This window comes from Colobus angolensis, unplaced genomic scaffold (genome assembly GCF_000951035.1).
Source record: "Colobus angolensis palliatus isolate OR3802 unplaced genomic scaffold, Cang.pa_1.0 Scaffold491, whole genome shotgun sequence".
NCBI lineage: Eukaryota > Metazoa > Chordata > Mammalia > Primates > Cercopithecidae > Colobus > Colobus angolensis.
Genome location: NW_012118388.1, coordinates 1,036,556 through 1,058,602, shown reverse-complemented (window position 1 = coordinate 1,058,602; position 22,047 = coordinate 1,036,556). Strand labels below are relative to the sequence as shown.

Sequence of the window (22,047 nt, the reverse complement as noted above, 5' to 3'; positions counted from 1 at the left end):
TAAGACAATGATTGCCAAGTCATTGTGTAATATAACTCATCGTGCAAGTGTGGTATCTATGGAGATCAGTTTGTGTTTGGCTTTGTGGTATGGCTGCTGCTTTCATTATAATCCTAATGGATGCACATGGCATTTACAATTTTATTCTTATAATCTCTTTGGTTACACAGTTTATTTTTATTCAACATGATACTACTTCCCTTCTGTGTTCCTCCGTGATTGGCTTGGGAGATTGAGATATTTTTCATCATGTTTTCTAGTTAACATTTATTGAGCAGCTACTATAAATATGATGTTGGTGCTTGTCATAATTATCTCATTTATTTTCACAGTGACTGATGTGGCAGTCACTGTTTTACAGTTTTCACTATAGCACTATACTTCACGGTAGCTATTAAAAAACAGTGCTCATTTCCTACATTGTATTCTCCATTGTGCCTAGATTATAATACAAATGATTTACAACAATGATTTACATTATTGAGCACTCATTAATGGCAGGAACTGTTCCAAATGTTCCACATGTATTATTTATTTAATCCTCCCTATAATGGTATAATGTCAAGACTATAATTAGCAATTTAGATGAGGAAACTGGGGCACAAAGGATTTAAATAACTTTCTCAAGATCACAAAGCTAATAATAGAGCTGGATTTAAATCCAGAATCCATTAAACCATACTGCCTTTTATGATATTGTGTTGTGGTGGGTACCAAATGTATGGTGTGTGGATAAAAGAAGAGAGATCACTTGAAAGAAGGGATGATTTGTTTACAGTGAGGGTGAATTAAATGTAGTTGGGCAGAGAGCTCTGTGAAGCAGATTCATCATGCACGGTTACCAGCTTGTCTGAGTTGGTAACAAGTTGCATGAAGCAGGTTTATTACTTACAGATAGACAGTAGGGAAAACAGGAGCCTAAGACTCATTGTGAACCAGTCCTCCAAGGTTTAGGAAAGATGCCTAGGTGTGGATGATATCACTAATGGGGGCATCCCACTGGCATCACAGCTGAGGGACTCAGGGAAGTAGCTTGCCCTGGATTTTATACCCCAGGGTCATAGGACATATTGGGCTAATGTGTTGAAGGACTGTTTCTAGAGGAGACTAGAACAGAGCTTGATCTGTTCTACTTTGTCCCTTCTTAGCTCAGGATGCTGCATTTACAGCACATGCTATAGTTATTCTTGAGACCTACAGGCAGGAAAGAGGGGAGAACCGGGTTGGTGCAAGGCCATTCAGAGAACTGTCCTGCAACCTCTATGCCACTTTCAGTAGGATAGTAACAAATGCTTTCAATTCCTCACATTCTGTGTCTTCTTAAAGCCATGTGTTACTTGGCCTGTCCACAAGACACACATACACATACTCTCTCTCTCTCTCTCTCATTCTTCCTGAAGAAACAAATAAATACCCCATTCAGTTAGTCAACAAATGAAAATTGAAAGGTCATTGTGTCTTTAGCATGATGCTAGGCTTTGAAGATAGAGGAGTGAACAGATGAGTGTACCTCTAAACTTGGGTTTGTATTGAAGAAAAAGATACCCTGTATCTCTTATCTTTCTATTACCCCACCTCTACATTATCTGAGGATGAACATTTATTGATCTGACTCCACCACTGTGAGATTCTTGAGGGCAGAACCTATAACTTATTCATGCTGTTATCTCCAGCACCTAGCAAAATCTCAAGAAATTAGTTAAGTGTTCTATAGATATTTGTTGATTGAAGGAAAGAAGAAAACAAAGAATGAAGGAACAATGCAAATAACATGTTAAGATTCCGCAGAACACAAACACATTTAAGTACTACTATTACCTTCCCTCAAATTCTTCATTCAGCTTTCCTAAATTAACGGAGCATGTGACATACTGTGACAGCATTGTCAGTGCTCTTATGCATTTTATTAGGAGCATAGTGGAGGGAATTTTCCATTTTTACAAAACTATATATTATTTACCCTTAGCTGTTTTATTTTCCTGTTTTTCAAGTTTAAATCATATTAAACTGTAGGCAGCTAATTTTAATGATGTTATTCAAGATATTATTTCTGAACATTGTGTCCTTTAGCTTCTAGGCTAATTTTCTCAAAAAAATATTCTCTTAATGAATAGATCATCTTCATATTAGTTCACTTTCCAAGCAGTGCCATTGCCCGAAAACGTGGTCTACCTTAAGATATGAATTAAATTGAGAAGATTAAACATTTATATTCTTATCTATTTTTCACCCATATTCATTAATTTCCTGAAATTTCCACATATTCTTTATGTGCAACATCAGCATTAATTCTTAGGCATTAAATGCCTAAGAACAAAAATCATGTCTTAAGCCATTTCATACAAAAGCTTGCATGAGGTTATAGTGGTCCACACAATAGTTTTAATGGGGACAGTTTTGTTCTGAGCTACTTTTTTGTCACGTTATATAATATTCCATATGCTGTATAGGGACATAATTAGTTTAGAGTCATGGTTATACAGGTTGGATATGTTATTTTTATTTTATCTATTATATATGTATTTTTATTGTATCTATTATGCCTCATATTTCTGATAGTGATACATGTTGTTTCTAATTGCTTTTATTTTGTCTAGTATTTACACTGGAATGATTGGTCTTACTGATTTCTACAGGTAATTTACATACGAGAAAATGCTTTGTAAATAATTACATGATATGCAAGTATTATTGCTGGGTTTCTAGTAAATAAATGAGGAGTTTTTGTTTGCTTGTTTCTAAAATCAGTCAGCTATAAAATACATAGTAATGACTATGATATGCATGGTTTTAATGTGTTATTTCAGGAAACTTTCTCAAGTTCTCTGGTATTACTGGTTATCATTATGAGAACTATTGCAGAAATGAAATGATGATCCTCACAGGCTGGTCTGTAGAGCAAGTCAAACCTGGATAGGAGTCCTGAATCTGCCTTTCAGAAACTGTGAGGCAAGCCCTGATGTCACCATACTGTTCTGAGGAAGTGACAGAGATAACCAGAATTATAGATTTTTAGGAGATTTTTATTTTCTTGATGATTACCAGGATCATACAAATAGGCAATAACATATTTCAAACCTAAATCAGAGGAGCAAATTTTGTGCCTTAATATCTTTTTCTTTAGAATGAGAATAACAACAGTGTCTACCTCATCAGGTTTTTATAGAGATAGGAGTTAATATTTTTATCTACCTCATTGAGTGATTATGAAAATTAAATGAGTTAACATAAAGCACATAGAACAGTGCTAGTATACAGTAACCCCTTGCATAAATACCTACTAAATAAATTAAATACAATGTGAAAATTATAAAGGTTTGTTATTTACATAAATTTGAAGAACAATTATTTACAAATAGTTTTTTACCAAACATTAACTGTACAAAAACTGGATTATTGCCAAAATTCTGACTTTTTCATCTGAATTCAAATTAATCTATTTCCAAGTAGACTAACCTCAAAGACAAAGGAACCCAACCATTTTCTCACTGGAGGAGGAAATAGAAGATAGACTAGAAAAGTGAATCAGCTGTTACAGTCCAATGTGATAATTGCTTTGATAAAGGAACCCACGGGGTGCTATGAGAGATCAAAATGGCTCCAAGCATGATAGCCAGGGGTTTCCACAGGAGACATCTGAGCTGAATTGTGATGGAAACTTGAAGTATGGCTCTTCAGGAAAGGGAAGAGCGTGTGGAATGCACAGTTTGAAAATGACCTACAGCCGGGCGCGGTGGCTCAAGCCTGTAATCCCAGCACTTTGGGAGGCGGAGACGGGCGGATTACGAGGTCAGAAGATCAAGGCCATCCTGGCTAACACGGTGAAACCCCGTCTCTACTCAAAAATACAAAAAAACTAGCCGGGCGAGGTGGCGGGCGCCTGTAGTCCCAGCTACTCGGGAGGCTGAGGCAGGAGAATGGCGTAAACCCGGGAGGCGGAGCTTGCAGTGAGCCGAGATCCGGCCACTGCATTCCAGCCTGGGCGACAGCGCGAGACTCCGTCTCAAAAAAAAAAAAAAAAAAAGAAAATGACCTACACATGGAACTATGAGCAGAGTTTTAGCATCTGGCAGGTGTTGCAGCTCTAGCTGTGGAAATGCAATAGAAGCCGAGGCTCAGGGATGATATTGTACCAAGATTCTCCACTTAGGAGAATATCATGATCAGATAGGGATTTTAAAAAGATCACCAGTATTGCATTAAAAGTTCAGAAAAAAAATTGTGCTGAATAAACTATCCTTTCACTTGGCATAATCAACATAGATTTAACTAAGTAAAATGAATGAATATTTAAATTTAAATTTAATTTGAATTTAGTGTGCTTGTGTGTGTGTGTGTGCGCGCGCGCATGTGAAGGTTTCCTTTTTTTGTGTGTAAATGGGAGAGTGGCACCATTTTTATGGAATAAAACTACCAAATAAACTTGTATGGACGCCACACATGAAACTCAACAGTTCTAAGAGGAATACAATTCATATATGGCCATTGCTTTCCAAATGTGCTATTTCAGCCTCTATAATAATGGCAATCACTGTTGCACTTTTAAAGAAAAAAACTACATACAAAAAAAAATCTTTTTTAGGTCAGGCACAGTGGCTCACAGCTGTAATCCCAGCACTTTGGGAAGCTGAGGTGGGTGGACTGCCTGAGGTCAGGAGTTCGACACCAGCTTGGCCAACATGGTGAAAGTCTCTACTAAAAATACAAAAATTAGCAGGGTGTGATGGCACAGGCCTGTGATCTCAGCTACTCGGGAGGCTGAGGCATGAGAATCGCTTGAACCCAGGAAGCAGAGGTTGCAGTGAGCTGAGATGGCACGACTGCACTCCAGTCAGGGCAACAGAGAGAGACTCTATCTAAAAAAAAATCGTTTTTAGAGACAGTGTTCTGTCACCGAGGCTGGAGTGCAGTGGTGCAATCATAGCTCACTGCAGCCTTGACCTTCTGGGCTCAAGCAATCTTCCTGCCTCAGTCTATAGAGTAGCTGTGCCTAAAGTAGAGACACCATACCTGGCTAATTTCTTTCATTTTTTTTTTTTTTTTTTTGTACAGGCAGGGTCTTTCTGTGTTGCCCAGGCTGATATGGAACCCTGACCTGAAGTAACTCTCCCAAAGCATTGAAGTTACAGGCGTGAGCCACTGTGCCCTGCTATGTGTGTGTGTGTGTGTGTGTGTGTGTGCATATATGTGTGTATGTGTATATATATATATATTTTTTGAAAGTCCTCTCCATGAAGTATGTGTCCAATATATTAAGTTATCATCTTCTAAGTAAGTTCTAGTAACTCCTCCCTTTTGCCATTACAGACTTCGAACACAGAACCTTTTAATAATTTTGAGTTGAATTATTTGTTGTTCAGTTATACCTAGATGACTAATATATGGAGACATTTATTTACTTCAAGATTCTATTGTTGATGAATACTATCTTTTAATTTTAAGGCCAAATTTTTTTTACTATTGTTTCAGCTTAATTAATGAGTGCCTCCAGAACTTGCATTTTCACTCAGTATTCTTTACATCCACCTCAGCCCTTTTTTATGGTAGATTTATGAGCCACCAAATACTCAGAAATATAGTCATCCTTTGGTATATGCTAGAGAGTTTCCAGGACCCTTGCATATACCAAAATTTGCACATTGTCAAGTTCCTCAGTTGGCCCTCCATATAGGCAAATTTTGTATTCCACAAATACTGCATTTTCAATCCTTGTTTGGTTGAAAAAAGAAGCCCACGTGTAAGTGAGCTCATGTAGTTCAAACATATGGTCAGTTGTATATCAATTATGGTCCCCCTATTAAAACTCTTTTTTTTTTTTTTTTCCCGGTTTTTTGAGGCAGAGTTTTGCTGTGTCACCCAGGCTGGCGTACAGTGGCGCGATCTCGGCTCACTGCAAGCTCCACCTCCCGGGTTTACGCCATTCTCCTGGCTTAGCCTCCCGAGTAACTGGGACTACAGGCGCCCACCACATCGCCCGGCTAGTTTTTTTGTATTTTTTTTTTTAGTAGAGACGGAGTTTCACCGTGTTAGCCAGGATGGTCTCGATCTCCTGACCTCGTGATCCGCCCGTCTTGGCCTCCCAAAGTGCTGGGATTACAGGCTTGAGCCACCGCGCCCGGCCTAAAACTCTTAAGTGAATTCTTTGTAAGGCTCTGGAGGAATTTTGAGAAAGAAATTGTATATATGAGAGTATCATTGGTTTGCTTTTGCCTGGTTAGTTCATATGACCAGTGCAAAAAGTAAAAATTACTTGAGATAATGTGATTTTTGTCAACATCTATGTCTTGTTTATTAATACTGTAAGTTATACTTACTTACTGCCAAAAATGCAAACAATATAGCGTTGTGAAAAGTGAAATCTATCCCAAATCTTAGTCCACATGCCCTGAGGTAGGTTTATATATTTGTCTACATACTGTTTTTTTCATAACAAACATATTCCATACATCTAGGAATTGTATAGGAACCAATAACCTATTTTATTTATGGATGTAACAATTTGACTTCCTTTTTCATATCTTTTTTAAAATTTTTATTTTTCGTTGAGTTCTGGGGTACATGCACAGTAAATCTATATGTCAGATTACTATTACTAATATATTATTTCTGAAACTGTCTGCAAATATGTCATAAAATATAGAGTTTTCTCAGTTTTGAAGTTTGCTGAAAAGTTTACTTCTAGGACATCTATGAAAAATATATATTAGTTTTTAAAACTTTTCTAAAGGGGCGTCATTGAAATTAAGATAAACATACAACAGGTGTTTCAAAAATTAAGAAGATAATTTGCATAGCATGTGAATATGCAACACAAAAATTTTTTTTTTATGAAGTCTGGGTAATTATTTGATATAAATCAAAGAGTTTATAACACTAGTGGGGAAATGGTCCAGGTGAAATAAGATTACAGTGCGGTAGGAAAGCTGTAATAAAAACTCTTAGTACTGTCATCAAGGTCTGTGAAGGATCAAAAGTGTATTAAGCATCATGTAACAGCTGTCTAGAATATGAAGGGAACTGTAGTTGTGGTGAGCAAGCAACAATATCTTGGTTTCCAAAAAATAATTACATATGGCTTGTTTTAGTTAAATTGAAAATAGTAACTGTAAAATGATGGGATTATAAAAAATACTCTGAACCTTGGGCTTCTGAATATGGCTACATGTTAACTAAATGTGTAACTATTATCTATTATGGATATATGTGGTTGCATTTATGTAAACATTCAAGTTAATGTGGTATATAAGATATAGGTATTTCTCTATTAAAACTATGAACTGAACTCTTTAAAACTCTTCTATTAAAACTCTTCTCTATTAAAACTCTTAACTGAATTCTTTGTAAGATTTTGGAAGGATTTTGAGAAAGGAAATGCATATATGGGAGTATCATTGGTTTGCTTTTGCCTGGTTAATTCATATGACCGGTGCAAAATGTAAAAATCATTGGACTGAACACTTAAAGCATGTGTATATGTTTGTCAGATGTCTACTATGCTTATTGTACATAAATAATTGTAAAACATTATTCTTTGATTCTTCACTAATTCCTTCCACATTAAAGAAGAGAAAGCAATATATAACTTTCAGAACTTACAGAAAGACAGACCATATTTGTACATGGATAGCTTATTTTGTCAGGGAAATTTGCTACCCTACCCTGGAACATAAGAAATATTTTGTTGCCATCTCATAAGATGACAACAATTAAAAAAGGAAGGGAGATAGGCTGTACAGAATAGCTAGGAGATAATGTGTGGAGCAGGAATAGAGGAAAGCATCTTTTGTCACATATATCCTCATACTTACCAGTTGCATCTTTCAGATGCTTTTCAAATCCATAATAAAGATCAGTCACAGTTTTAGCTAGAATGTAGCCATTTTCAACAGTACAAGTTTCACAGTACATTGTGTTGTTCAACCTATCATTTTTAATTTAATTATTTTAGGAGAATATTTTTTACATCATACCATTACCGTGGGGAAACAACCAAAAGCCTCAAGAAGAAAGGATTCCATATTCAGTACAATGTAAATAATATTGGGCCACTGATGAGATTGACATGTATTTTTGTTGTTTGATTTCCTGAAGTACAGTGACTGAGAAATGTTTCTCAGACACACATGAGCACCTATATATGTGCCATCTAGGATATGCACTGAGAACCAAAGATGAATTATAGTCTTTCATTTTATTTATTTATGTATTTATTTATTTAAGATGGAGTCTCACTCTGTCACCCAGGGTGGACTGCTGTGACACGATCTCGGCTCACTGCAACCTGGGCCTCCCGGGTTTAAGCAGTTCTCCTGCCTCAGCCTCCCGAGTAGCTGAGATTACAGGTGTGTGGCACCACGCCTGGCTAATTTTTTTTGTATTTTTAGTAGAGACGGGGTTTCACCGTGTTAGCCAGGATGGTATCAATCTCCTGACCTCGTAATCTTTGGAAAGGTCCACCATGGCCTTTCCCAAAGTGCTGGGATTATAGGCATGAGCCACCACGCCTGGCTGAATTATAGTCTTGTCCTGGATGAACCCATAATCTATCTTCATGGATTGTATTAGGCAATAGTTTCTTTTCCCTCTATTTTTTTCATTCATTCATTCATTTCACATTATTGAGCAGTTAAATGTACATGGTGTGGTGGCAGCAGCATAATCTGTTTTAATGGATTGCATTAGGCAATTGTTTCTTTTCCCTGTATTTTTTTTCTTTCATTCATTCATTCATTCATTCATTCATTTCACATTACTGAGCAGTTAAATGTACATGGTGTGCTGGCAGCGGCATAATCTATTTTAATGGATTGCATTAGGCAATAGTTTCTTTTCCCTGTATTTTTGTCATTCATTTGTTCATTCATTTCACATTTTTGAGCAGTTAAAATGTACATGGTGTGGTAGCAGCTGCTGTGTAGAATAAAAAGAACCATATAGCATTGATAACTTGCTCTCAGTATTAAGTTCTATTATACTAATCTCTACATGATCAAGTCCTACCTATTCCTCAACTATCAGCATAAATTTCTCTGTCTAAGAAGTCTTCTGTGATTCTCCTGAGAGGAAAATAATTTTTCCTTCTTCTGAAATCCTGTATGGAGAAAATGAAGACTTAAAGCATATATATATGTTTGTCAGATGTCTACTATGTTAAATGTACATAAATAATTATGAAACATTATACCTTGACTCTTCACTACCTCCTTCCACATTAAGGAAGATAAAGCAATATATAACTTTCAGAATATGTTGAAGATTATAGAGAATACCTGTTAAGTTACTAAAGAAATGCATATAAGGGTATAATCTTTAAAAATTATTGCAACAATTTGATGTACAAGTTATCCCCATTTGCAAATGAGAAAACTCATGCTCAGAGAGTTTAAGTCCTTTGCCTAACATGTTAAAACCAGTAAAGTGAAGTCAACAATTAAATATGAGCAATCAAGCACCAGAGCTTGTACTCTTAACCTCAGTGTTACCTTTTCTGAGTTAATACACTTAAAGGCTTTGGATGAGCAAGCACATTTGAGCACTTAATATTAGCATACATGAAAGTCTGGGTGAATGCACACACTAAATACATATATGCTATGTGTTATCTGACTGACTTATGCTAAATATAGACAGATTCTATAAAGCATCCTATCCTAGGTACATGGCTTATCGCTATTTTCCTCATTACTACAAGACAGAGGAAACTTTGATCTTCTTGAATCATGCCATCTTCCTCAATCCCTTTAAGTACATACTCTCAGCCCCCGCTATCTTTAAGGTGAATAAAGAATGGCTTCCTAGGAGAGGGTTGCCAACAAGCCCGTCCCTCCAGGACATAAAGCAGATCTTTTATCTATGGTATTCTCTGGTTTTCTTGATTAAAGTGTACCTCACTTGTAGCTGCAGGTGACAGGGATCAAATTATATCAGCTATTTTAGTGCTCAGATACCTACTGGGCAGGAAAACATTTAATGAATGCTTTTACGTATTTTTTCCTGTATTCATTGACTTTACTGTTACTGTTTCTGTATTATTGATACATAAAAACTGGTGAATAGCTAATATTTAATTACTTCTAATAGATGTAATTAATAACTGATTTTTGTTCAATTTTAACAATTCAGTTTATAAACCACGATCTTATGCTCCATAAATAACTTTCTAACAGGGAGTAGTCAGAATTGGGACACTTTTCCTTCATGCTGCAACCTACAATAATTTCATTCAATCCCATGATTTTCAGCATAATTATCAGTACAATCATTTAGGAACAAAAAAAAACCCAAAACAAAAACCATTTTCTTTTGGCCTTTTGGTCATTGTTGTTCAGTGTTACTATTTAAATCTTTTCATTTAGATAGCGTTTATATTTCCAGTAAGTGAGAGCCCCAGTAGATTCAGAAAGTGTTAAGTACTGACGCTACTTTCTTTATATGGGCTCTGTTCTCTTTTCATTCCTGGTTATAACTGTCTGTACCTGTATTCATGATGTGTGTATTTTCTCCCAGTGACTCTTTTGCAGTTATTAATGTATACCATTTCCATCACATCTTTCTTGTTCCACCGCTGTATGCCAAAAGCCTATTTTTGAATCTTTTTCTTCTTTGTCCAGATCTCTTTCAAGGTAAGAAAGCAAAACAAATACGTTTAAGAGCAACAGTCTTTAACAATCATAAAGATATCTTTTTCCTGTATAGTAAAACAGAACAATCTTTGTTTAAAATTTTATAAAAGGTGATATGTACTAAGTTTTTATGAAGATATTTTATTTGCTTGTAAGACAGCATGAAAGACTTGATTGAGGTTGTGGTTTCTTATGCTATTGAGGATTTTTGTAGCATATTTAAGTTTTTAATAAGGATATGCTAATAAAAGTATATTTTTAGCACAAATGGCTAAATCACAGTTGCTTAAAATTGCAATAAAACTAGCTTCCTAATAATCACACATGAATTAGAAGAAAATAAATGTTACAGACTAGAACAGACAATGATTGAGTTAGAAAAGCTTGCCATAAACTCTGAGGAAGATTGAGGACAAGTCACTTTCCTTCTCTGAGTCATAGTGCCTCAATGACTACTAAGGTTGGGTAAGCCTTCAAAACTGCGTGATACTGTAAAACCCAACCTTTTCATCTGGACTTGAGAAGCCTCTTGAGGAGACAGTCAAGACTACCTTTTACTTTTTTTTTCCTAAACTAAAATTGGACTCCAGGAGAGATAATACTGTGGTCTTTTTCTAGCTGTGACTTCTTAACTGCTTTTTTCAGTCTTCAAATTACTCTGGCAAGGAGGCACTGATGTCATCAAGAGATGGGGTCAGTAGAACACCACCTTTTAAATTTCTAACCTGTTTTTATATGTAGATGGGATAGTCCTGGGTGTAAGATACTAAATGTGTTTTAGTCGTTTCCTCCACTGCCTTGGCCACTGGTCTTTTGTGCTTGTGGGAGATGACTGGAGCCTCATCTATGAGGCAGAGATAGAAATAGTCTTATAAATTTTTAGGAATCTGTTATGGATGAAGATAAATAAGGACTATGGAATTTAATGTAAGTACCTTCATTTAATTCAGAATATGCAAAAAGTATAAACTATACATTTTAAAACTTTTATATGATAAAACCAATAATCTCCTGACATAGACTTCAGAAAATACTTGTAGGAAAGTTCTCAACTATGTTTTATTTCCAGCTTCCTGGTTATTATCATCCAACAGATAATTGTGAGCATCAGTTGTGTGAATTGTGTTCTGTTCTAAATTTGCTTCTCTTGAATTGTTTTGAAGCACCCGTGTGCAGAAGGAAACTTCTAGTAGATAAATAGCTATGTAAAATTATGTTTGGTATTAACTTATAAATATAAATAAATATTAAAAGCCTCAAAACATGAACATCACAGGTGTGGTTAAAAGGCGGAATGCTGCACAGCATTAAAAATTCAGTTATTTTTATTGATGTTATCATAGATTCCAGCTCAGTATAATAAAGGCTAGGCCAAAATGCATATTTAAGAATATTCAAAGTTACTTCCAGATAGCCCTAAGCTATTAAAAACCTGTGGTGTAATCAGAGAAGCAGAGTCAGAAGTACATAGGAAGGGCTGTTAATGGATTATTAAGAGAAGCACAGAGGTATAAATAGGCAGATAATTATTGGAAGCTGAGGATGGCTTTTGGCTGTTTTGACTGCTTAATGGATCAGAACATGGAATTAGTCCCATCATGTTTTAAAGATACCAGCCATCTTTCTTGTCTCTTTTTATTATGATAGGGTCTGGAAGCAAAGGATAGAAGTTGTGGAACTCATACATATATGACACTTCCAACTTCGATTTCTTTATTCACATTTCTTTTCAACCTGACAGTTGATTCTGCCCAGTTTTCAGTAGACATTCTGCACCATTGGGGAAGATACTAAACTATATATTTTCCTACACTGGTGCTTATAGGGTAGGGAAACAAGGTTTCAAATCCATCTGATACATCTAAATTAGGTAGACTTTATAAATTATTATATAGAACATTAAATATCTAAGGAAATGCAATATTACTATTAGGAAAATATTTTAATTTTTAATGTAAATACTTTCTTGCTTAATGCCATTATATATAGATTAATGTATATTTACATAGCCTGATGAAACAGTGCTGATTCAATTAAACCAAACTCTAGCAAAGCTAAGATAATGCAGTGGGAGTTTTAAGGGTTTCAGATAGATTTGTGTGTATGTGCTTTATTATTACTATTATTTTTTAACTGAGAAAGAAATTAATTCAGATAGTTAAACTCATGAGTAGAAAATTCTTTAACAAGCATAGGTTACAATCCCAAATGCTGTGGATGGTTACCAATAAAAGAAGCAGGCATCTGTTCTCAGATGTGTGAAGAATGAAATGCCGCTTGTTTCATTACTCACTATAATATTTTTGGTGTCATACTATGGAGTCAAACTGTCTAGCCTCACTGATATTTGGAAAGAGGAATCATATTTCTCTTTCTCTAGAGAAATATCATGGATAAATATATCTTTAATAGTTTTTGGCCTTTAAGTAACAGTACTTAAGTTTTCATACATTTTTTATGGTCATGTCGAATCATGAAAGATTAACATTGATTAAGAATTCTATATTTTGCTCTTAGTGAAATTCATTGTTACGCTTTGTATTAAATACGAAAATTTAAAAAGTGTATGACTAGTGAAAACTCTAAGTTGTTTCCTTGTAGCTTACAAAAATCGAATACACTTCTTTAACTTTATAACAACTATTTGGGGAAAAAGTATGACATAATTGTTTATCTGAATTAATTTTTTCTGCTTATGCATTTAAAAATAAACAGCACTATAAGAGAGTAACTTTGAAAGGTAAAAGGGGAATTAAATGACTAAAGATGAAAACAAGTGTAATTTTACTTTTAAGGAGAAATGTATGTGGAACTGTGGTTTACAATAATTGTTGACATATTCCCCTAAGTACTGTGTCTGTGATTTTTCATGGTATCAATCATTTAAAGCAATTTAGGTAATAACATTCTGACATGCATTTCTGCTATTTTATTTATACCATTTGCCTATATCATTGTAATGCAGCACCTTTCTGATTTGGTACAGTAAATGCACTCTGTAATATCTATTATGGCATGGTCAAAGGATAATTTATTGTCAAATAGAAAAATAGGTCAACACTAATGTCACTTGATGATCAACCCCTACCCCTCAAAGTTTAATAAAACATCTCACCAGTATGCATTCCAGTGCAGTGGTTGATATTTTATTAGGACTACCTGGCTATAGCAGTAGTGTAATTACTGAGCTGTCAGAGTGATAAGTGGGATTAATGGCAGCCTGATGCACTTTAGTCTGCAGAGCGCTTAGAGAATTGCAAGATGGTATTATTATCAGAGTCTGCCCATTCTGGCATATTCATGACACCAAAGGAAAAAAGAATGCTACAATTCAGGTTTGCGTGGCCCTGCCTCATTAACATCTGACATTTTCAACAGCTGTTATTTGTGAACTAGCTCAATAATAAAAGGAGAATTATTTGGTAAAGAGGCTTAATAACCACAACTAAAAATCCTTGCATTGTCAATGCTGTTAAGTGAATCTGTTTAAGTTGAATATAAGATTTCTCTGGAAGAACAGAAAAATACAGTGCACATTAATTTCATTCACTTATACCTGCTGACATTGTAACTTTATTTTTTAATTGTGTTATTATTCAAGTTGGGTGTTAGAAAAAAGAAAAGCAGGAAACTTGTGACTTCATAGGGATAACCAGAATCCATATGATGTGCCATATATATATGTGTGTGTGTGTGTGTGTCTGTGTGCTTACTCCTGTGTAATGGCAGATATTTTTACAACTGTTGAAAAGACTTTTTTTTCAATAATAAGATGATATTTAAGTTGGCTTATTATTTCTTTTTAGCTATTTTATATTGCAGCGTAAAAGAAAATCCTTTCAAACCACTATTAATGCTCAGTATATTTATCCACATGACAGTTACACATATAAATATCACCTCATTTTAACATCAAGGACGAAATAGAGCATACATTATGGAGATTTTTGTATTGTTTGCAATGTATGCTGCAGATTATACTTTGAAGAAATTATTTTGAACTCAACCATAGTGTTTCGGGGAAAAAACGTTAAGTATGAGCAGACAGGAATTCAACTAAATGATGGATGTGAATCTAACAATGGCATTTACAGAAATGATAGGGGAGAGGTTTAATGACTACATTTCAGAGAGGACAATTGATTATGAAAAGCCTTTGGTACTCATTGTGTAAAATTTAATTTAGAGAGAAGGCTAAGGGCACAAACCAGAGAAAAGAGATCAGATTTAAAAACAAGATATTAATTAGGTACTGAGAAATTGGTTCAGACAATGAAGAGGGCTCTCTTACTCACAAAAGAATGACAAGGAGACTGGTATTGTTTTCATGAAGGAAATGAACCAAGGTCTTTACACATGGAAGTGTATAGAAAATGAGCTAGCTAGTCACCTTTGTCACTGAGCAATGTAGGATTCATTCTTAGTGAAATTCTTGGAGAATGCTGTTTTTCGGACACATGTGGCAGCAGTATATTTTCCTTAGTTGTCTATCTCCACACTCATTTCTTTCTACTCCCACTCTCACTTTATACTAGACCAAATTCATTAGTTTACCTGCCCTGTCACGTTCTTTTCTTTCCAGGCACTGGTGCATACTTTTTCTATTCTTGGTTAATTATCCTGAGTGACCCTGCACTCAGAATCCCACTGTCGTTTGCTTTCCCAATGTCCACTCATTCTTTAAGCTTCTATTTCAGTATTATTCCTCCCAAGAAGTGTGTCCTGTCTCTCTCCCTCTAGGACTACTGTCTTTCATCTGTGTTCCCTTAGCATGCTATATTTCACCCAAATTCTCACTGACCACATTGAGCAGTGTGTGGCTTTTTCTGTGTCTGTACTTCATTCAAACTGCATGTTCTGTGATATCAGGACCATGGTGATCTTTTTCCAACACTTTTATTTCTCGTATCCCAGGTTCTGCCATGTAATGGAGGCCTATTAAATATGTATTAAATGAATGAATAAACGAAGAAAAACACATATAAGTTAATGTGCAAATAAAGGATGAGTCTGGCCATTGGTTTTAGTTGTCCTGAATGAGTAATTATAGAATGTGGTTTAACAGTGTGGTTCCAACTATGAACACTAGAATCACTTCAGAGGCCCTTTTCAAAATGCAGATTCCCAGGCCAGTAACTTGGACTCAGTAGGGGCTCCTCTGTGAAGTCTGTGCCATTTATCAAGCTTCCCAGGTGGTTCTTAGGTGCAACAAAGTTCAAATGTATCTCTGACCAGTTCCCCAGGAAGGACAGTCTGAGATGAGATTAATATGCAGGAAGTTTATATGCAGGTTAACATCTGTAGAAGAGTGAAGGAAGTGGGATTGAGCAAATAGTCACAATAAATGCTTCAGTGGCTCCTTGCAGACTAGTTCCCCAAATATGGGAATGGGTAGCGATGCTCTAACCCCACTCACTGGCCTTGAATTGGATGTGTGCTGCTACTGGAAAGGAGGCTGACCTTGTTGGAGCCCATTCTCTTCAGCAGCAGAGGGAAGGCAGTTGTGGGAATAAAGCTTTGGTCCTGAAGAGGGTGGATCTGGGCTATGCTTTGAAGCATCTATTACAGAACTCAGTTGTCATGTGAATGGGATGGAGGCTGAAAGACTTCAGAAGATTGGAAAGAGAGAGAGAGGTAGAGAGGGAAGCTGGAAGGAAGGAAGTGTGGAAGAAAGGATATTTCAAGTGGTAAAATAAGACTTTACCTTTGATCTTTGCATTTGTGTAATAATTTTGGTCTAAAAGAATTACAAACCTTATCATAAAAAACTGCATGCAAGTATTGTCAGCATAGTGAAGGATCAAACAAAACTGATAGAGTGAGGGAATGGTATGTCCTAAATCAGTATGAGTCTCTTAAAATCAAGAAGGAACTCTGAGAGGAGGGGCAGTTGCTAGCCAGCATGATTCTCATTTATGCATCCCAGGAGAAGTGCCAAAGGTGAAACACAGAAACTTTGTATTTATTGCTTAAAAATGTTTGTACCTAAAAATGATATAATTTTATTTATACTTACTAGACACGGACTCTGAATGAGTATAAGGTAGAAAATATATAGATTATCTCACTTGTAGTTTCTTAACATAGTTATTTTATTTCCTAGATGCCTGAAATGTGCAGATGCCCCCTGTCAGAAGAGCTGTCCAACTAATCTTGATATTAAATCATTCATCACAAGTATTGCAAACAAGGTAAATTCAGATTTAACTCCGCAAATGAAAATAATAACAGTATGTGATCTTATTCTCTATTATTATCTGTGGGTACAACATACAGCTTGTCTTAGCAAATCCAGTTAAAGCATTAAATATGACTTCTATAGGCATTTAAAAATGTGGCACATTTATTAATTAAGCACTTCTAGGTTGCAATTTATCATGAAAATCCATGTTCATTGTTTTCTGTTTTGAAAATTAGTTTGTGTTAAAATGAATGATGTTTAAAATTCAGGACCCTGAATAGATTCACTTTAGTTTATACTTATTAAATACTCATAGACAGGAACTGTCATTGATCATCAAAACACATTTATGATTTGTGAAATATCTATGAAAGTATGCTTGGATAGTAAGTCTAGCACACAGATATATCAAGGGAATAGGCTTTATCTATAAAATTCAGTTAATTTGTTTAAGATTTGAAATAATTCATAATGACTCGTAGAGTTGTAGCAAAAAAATACAACAAAAATTAGAAAAAAACAGCTTATATGGGCTTGAGAAGAACAAAAGGAATTTTGATCTTTGACTTTTTAAAAACTCAATGTAAGTCTAAGTTCAGTTTTCATTCACGAAGTGAATGGTTGATTGATGGAATAATTAATAGTACCTATTGTTTTTGTGAAGAGGGCATTGTGAGCTCTTGCCCAAGTGTCTAATCCTTTAAGGATGAGCAAAGGCTGAAGAAAGTCTCCAATAAAGATACAGAGAATCCTTTCACAGCGTTTAACACTAATTTTCTAAAATGCTGTAAAAATACCTTAACTCCTACTCCTTCAACAGCCAGGTACCTTTTTACATATCAGAATTTTTTCTTAATATTTCAAGTACTTAAAATAGTTAATTTAGGAGAAAAGTGATAAATACTTTTATATCAATTTAGGGTTTTGAAAGAATTTAAAAATTATTCCTGCATAGTCAGATTTAAATCTGAATTGTCAGATTTATTAGGATTTGAAGTCTGGTTTGAACTTCTAGAAAAACCACTTATTGTGAAACTGGGGAAAATTACCTCCTTACTTTCACTTATGAAGGGAAAGGTAGCATCTAACTTACAGAGTTGCAGTATAAACTGGATAATATTTTTCTATGAAAATGTCTAATATAGTGGTTACTCAACAATTTTTATGTGGAATTATTATTAGTTTCCCTAGTCATTCAATATGATAAATACTATAGAAGTGATTGCTGTTTTTGAAATAAATTGCTGTTTATAAAATCATATTTTTAATAAAGATCTCATCAGAAAAGGAGTGTCCAAAGTTTGAAGTCTAAAGTATTTTCGCTAAACATATATCTAAGTTAACACTCGTCATATCAAGCATGAGGAAATATGAGAATTATGATGAACTATCTTAGAAGATCCATGCTTCCCGAGGTTTTTTGTAGATATTTCAGAATCAGTAGTTATTTTGAGTACACACTTCATTTATTCAGGGTCTACACAATATGTAGAAAAAAAGACAAAAGGGATTCTTAGAGAAGTTTATAAAATGTCTAAGCAAGATCACAGTCATCTCTATTTTTGGAAATCCACTTTCTGTTTCATTAATTTGTTCATATTTTTTTCCTAATGGGACATTGTGCTTAGATATCTATTTAAAATATTTTTATATGAATATGAGATATTTGAAGATGATTAATTGAGAAGATAATATGTTGTTAAACATTAAGAAAAAAAAAACTCTCGTAATTTTTTGTTGGAGAATCACTGTAGCAATCATAAAAGGTCAAAAATTGTTGTTCTTTAAAGCCTGCAGCTTTTTAGATATTTACCAGCTGTGTACAATGTAGTCTGTCCCACATTGCTTTGCCAGTAGACCTCAACACAGGAGGGGGGTTCTTTCCAGGTTGACAGGGTAATTGAATCGCCAGACTCAATGAGCCTTGCGCCTCTTTGAGAAAAGGATGTCACTTGTTTTGTATTGTGTTAGGCTTCTGAGATTCAGTGGAGTTTAGGCCAATACTTCCATTCTTCATTTTCTTGCAAACTGGATTACAGCTCTAGTTTTGAAAGGTACACTCAATGCTATTGTCCCCTCTCAGTCAATTTTTCTCTGTTTGGTTTGTGCAGGCTGTTGTTTGCAATTGTATCTCTCAATTGGAAGTACACATTTAAGATTCATCAAACTGTGAATACTGGGTTATATTTCTTGATAGATTTTCTTTTAAAAAACACTACTTTATATGAGAATGCATGCGATCAGTCTATAAATATAGTGAAATAAATGGCTGTTTTAAACAGTGTTCCTTGATTTCGTGATCCTTTATTTAAAACAATAGAGGTATGCTCTCTTTAAAACTTTTACATCAAATTGTAAGCCATCGATTTTCCATGATTTTGCATGTGTTTATAAAATCTGTGTACTCAGATTAGTGTGGCTTTTGTGTATAGATAAATAAATCTATAATATATGTTACAGAAAAGCTGACTAAATGACATGATGTAAAAGAAAAGTTTTTTATTTGTGATAGATCCTTATTAAAAGTAACTGGAAGTTAAAGGAATAACAAAATCGAAGTAGCAGAAATTATTGATAATAATGTTTGCATTTATAAGAAAGTTACCTTGATATGTTTGTGTTTGTATGTGTGTACGTATGTATGTATGATTGAGAGGGATCTATATTGTATATATATATTGTACACACACATATATATTACAGCTGTTTCAAAGCAGAAAAGCAGAAATGTAAACAGAAATGTAACCCATAGATTTGATGCCTTCTGCTTTCCAGTTTGCCTTTTAGTTTCAATGGCTGAATGGTTTATACTCTTATCAAACAAAGTATTGATCATTTCCAGAATAATTTTCTAAAGCTTTGCTGAAATTCTGACTTCCTTGCTCAATAACTGTAGTTGCTCCCCAATGCCTAGAAGCTAATGTCCAAATACATAATCTACTATGTAAGTTGATTGGGTTTTTTCCTATTATATTAAAGAAGTAAGTAGAAGAAAAAAATGTTAGAAAGTTCATAATTTATCACCCAGTAGCTTTTAAAAATGTAAAGATTTAGTTATATGCAACAAGAAGCAGTGATAAGATTTCAGGTTTCCCTTGGTACACGAAGTCAGTTCCTTCATCTTTATTGTTGGATAATAACTATTTACCCCTCTATCCATTTCAAGAGTATTGACTTATCTATCTGCCATAAGATGGTGCTCAAGAGAACAAAGCTTTAAAACAAAAGAAAACAAAACCTCTATCTCCTTTGACCAGCATGTCTCCAAAGTTACAGAATTACAGTTAGGAGGAATATTTTAGAAAATGTCCATAATAGAGAAGTATATAGAAACAGAAAATAGATAAGTGATTTCCTGGGACTTGGATTGGAGATTTGGGCAAAAATAGGTGAGGAGTATTTATAAAAGTGGGTAATGACTACCAGTGGTGATGGAGTATCTGTTTTGAGTGATCAAAAATCAGTGTTCTAAATTAATTGGTGTACATATGATATGTGAATTATATCTTAATAAAGCTCTACATGCACACACATGCACATACACACACACCCACCTCTACCTCTTTACATTCTTAGAAGGTACACAAGCTGTAATCCTTCAGAGTTGCAGAGTTGAGTATGCCATGTGATTTAAATAAGTAATTCTGAACTCATGTGCCAGTTTTCATTACAGATGACCTGCCAGTTTTGGCGTATGTATTATGGGTTGATTTGTGTCATTTAGAATATCAGTGTGAGTGGGTTTTGTGTGATAGAATAAGGTTTAATTCTAAATGTGAATAATTTAATTCTAAATAATTCTAAATAATTTAATTCTAAATGTGAATAAGTCACATTTTTGTCCATTTTTTCAATGTTGCAATTTCCATGTGGAAGCAGTTCTACTTGGAATAAATAAAATTTTATTCAGAAAGGGTTTTTTGTTGTTGTTGTTGTTGCCAGACTATCTTAATTTTTGTTTCTGAACTATTTTTATTTCCATTTTTTAACTTTTGAGAAGTTTTTTCACTAACTGTAGAATTCAGTCTTGGCAATGATTATTATTATTTTTCCACCTCATAGAACTTACCATTTTGGGGCCTTTTATCCTACAGTGCTACTATTGAAAAATGAATGGAAGTCTAATTACTGTTCATTTGAGGTTAATATGCCTTTGTTGTGCTGTTTTAAAGATCTTTTAGTTTTTGATGTTCAACAATTTTATTATGATTTATCTAAGTCCATATTTCTTTTTACTTGTCCTACTTATTTTTCTTTGGGACTATTGAAACTGGATTGATTTCTTTCATCATTTTGGGAAATAACTCACTGTCTCTCTTTCTTTATGAAGCTTTTATTAGATACATGTTAAATCTTTTTACTTTGTTCTCAATGACTCATGTTTCATACATTTGTCTTTTTATTTATAATGTGAGGGTTTCATTATAGATAATTTCCTTCAATTCCACTTGGAAGTTTACTCTAATAATTTCTTCACCAGTTTCAAATATGCTGTCAAAATGGTCCATTGAGTTTTGAGCTACAATTATATCTTTCATTTCTGAGAGTTTTTTGGTGCTTTTTTTCTAATCTGCCAGCTTTTTATTAATCTTTTCGAGCCTTTTATTATTTTTTTATTTTTTGAGACCGAGTCTTGCTCTGTCACCCAGACTGGATGGAGTGCAGTGGTGCGATCTCCACTCACTGCAAGCTCTGCCTCCCGGGTTCACACCATTCTCCTGCCTCAGCCTCCCGAGTAGCTGGGACCACAGGTGCCCACCGCCACACCTGGCTAATTTTTTTTTTTTTTTGTATTTTTATTAGAGACGGGGTTTCACTGTGTTAGCCAGGATGGTCTTTATCTCCTCACCTTGTGATCCTCCCGCCTCGGCCTCCCAAAGTGCTGGGATTACATGCCTGAGCCACCGTGCCTGGCCGCCTTTTATTTCTTAAAACTTAAAATACTCATTTTCATATTCTGTCAATTTTACTATTCAAAGTCTCTGTGAGTCTGATGTTACTGTCTGTGCTATCTGTTGCCTCCACTGAGTGCTTTGTGTTACCCTGTACGTTCATTGAATTATTATTATTATTATTTTTTACTCTGCTCATTTGTGTTGATGCCTTATTGGAGGAGATTCTCCGAGAACCGTGAAGAATGCTTGTTTCTTTACAAGGGATTTATATTTGCTTCCCTCAGGTAGTGACTTTACCGCTGGTCCTCTGGGACCACCTTAAACTAAATTCCACACTTGATTTTTTTTT

General features: G+C 34.8%; 1 protein-coding gene and 1 pseudogene across 3 annotated transcripts in view; one reads left to right on the top strand and one right to left on the bottom strand.

Annotated features, from left to right (window-relative positions):
* Positions 1-7,908, bottom strand: part of LOC105524230 — a 28,149-nt pseudogene extending 20,241 nt beyond the window's left edge.
* Positions 1-22,047, top strand: part of DPYD (dihydropyrimidine dehydrogenase) — an 861,792-nt gene that overhangs the window by 182,230 nt on the left and 657,515 nt on the right. For all 3 annotated transcript variants that reach the window (XR_001003717.1, XM_011959403.1, XM_011959404.1), the window contains exon 4: positions 16,726-16,813. Coding sequence is in view for 2 of the 3 variants with exons in the window: in XM_011959403.1 (XP_011814793.1) it covers positions 16,726-16,813 (88 nt within the window). In the remaining variant the exon portion in view is untranslated. The remainder of the gene's footprint in view (positions 1-16,725; positions 16,814-22,047) is intronic.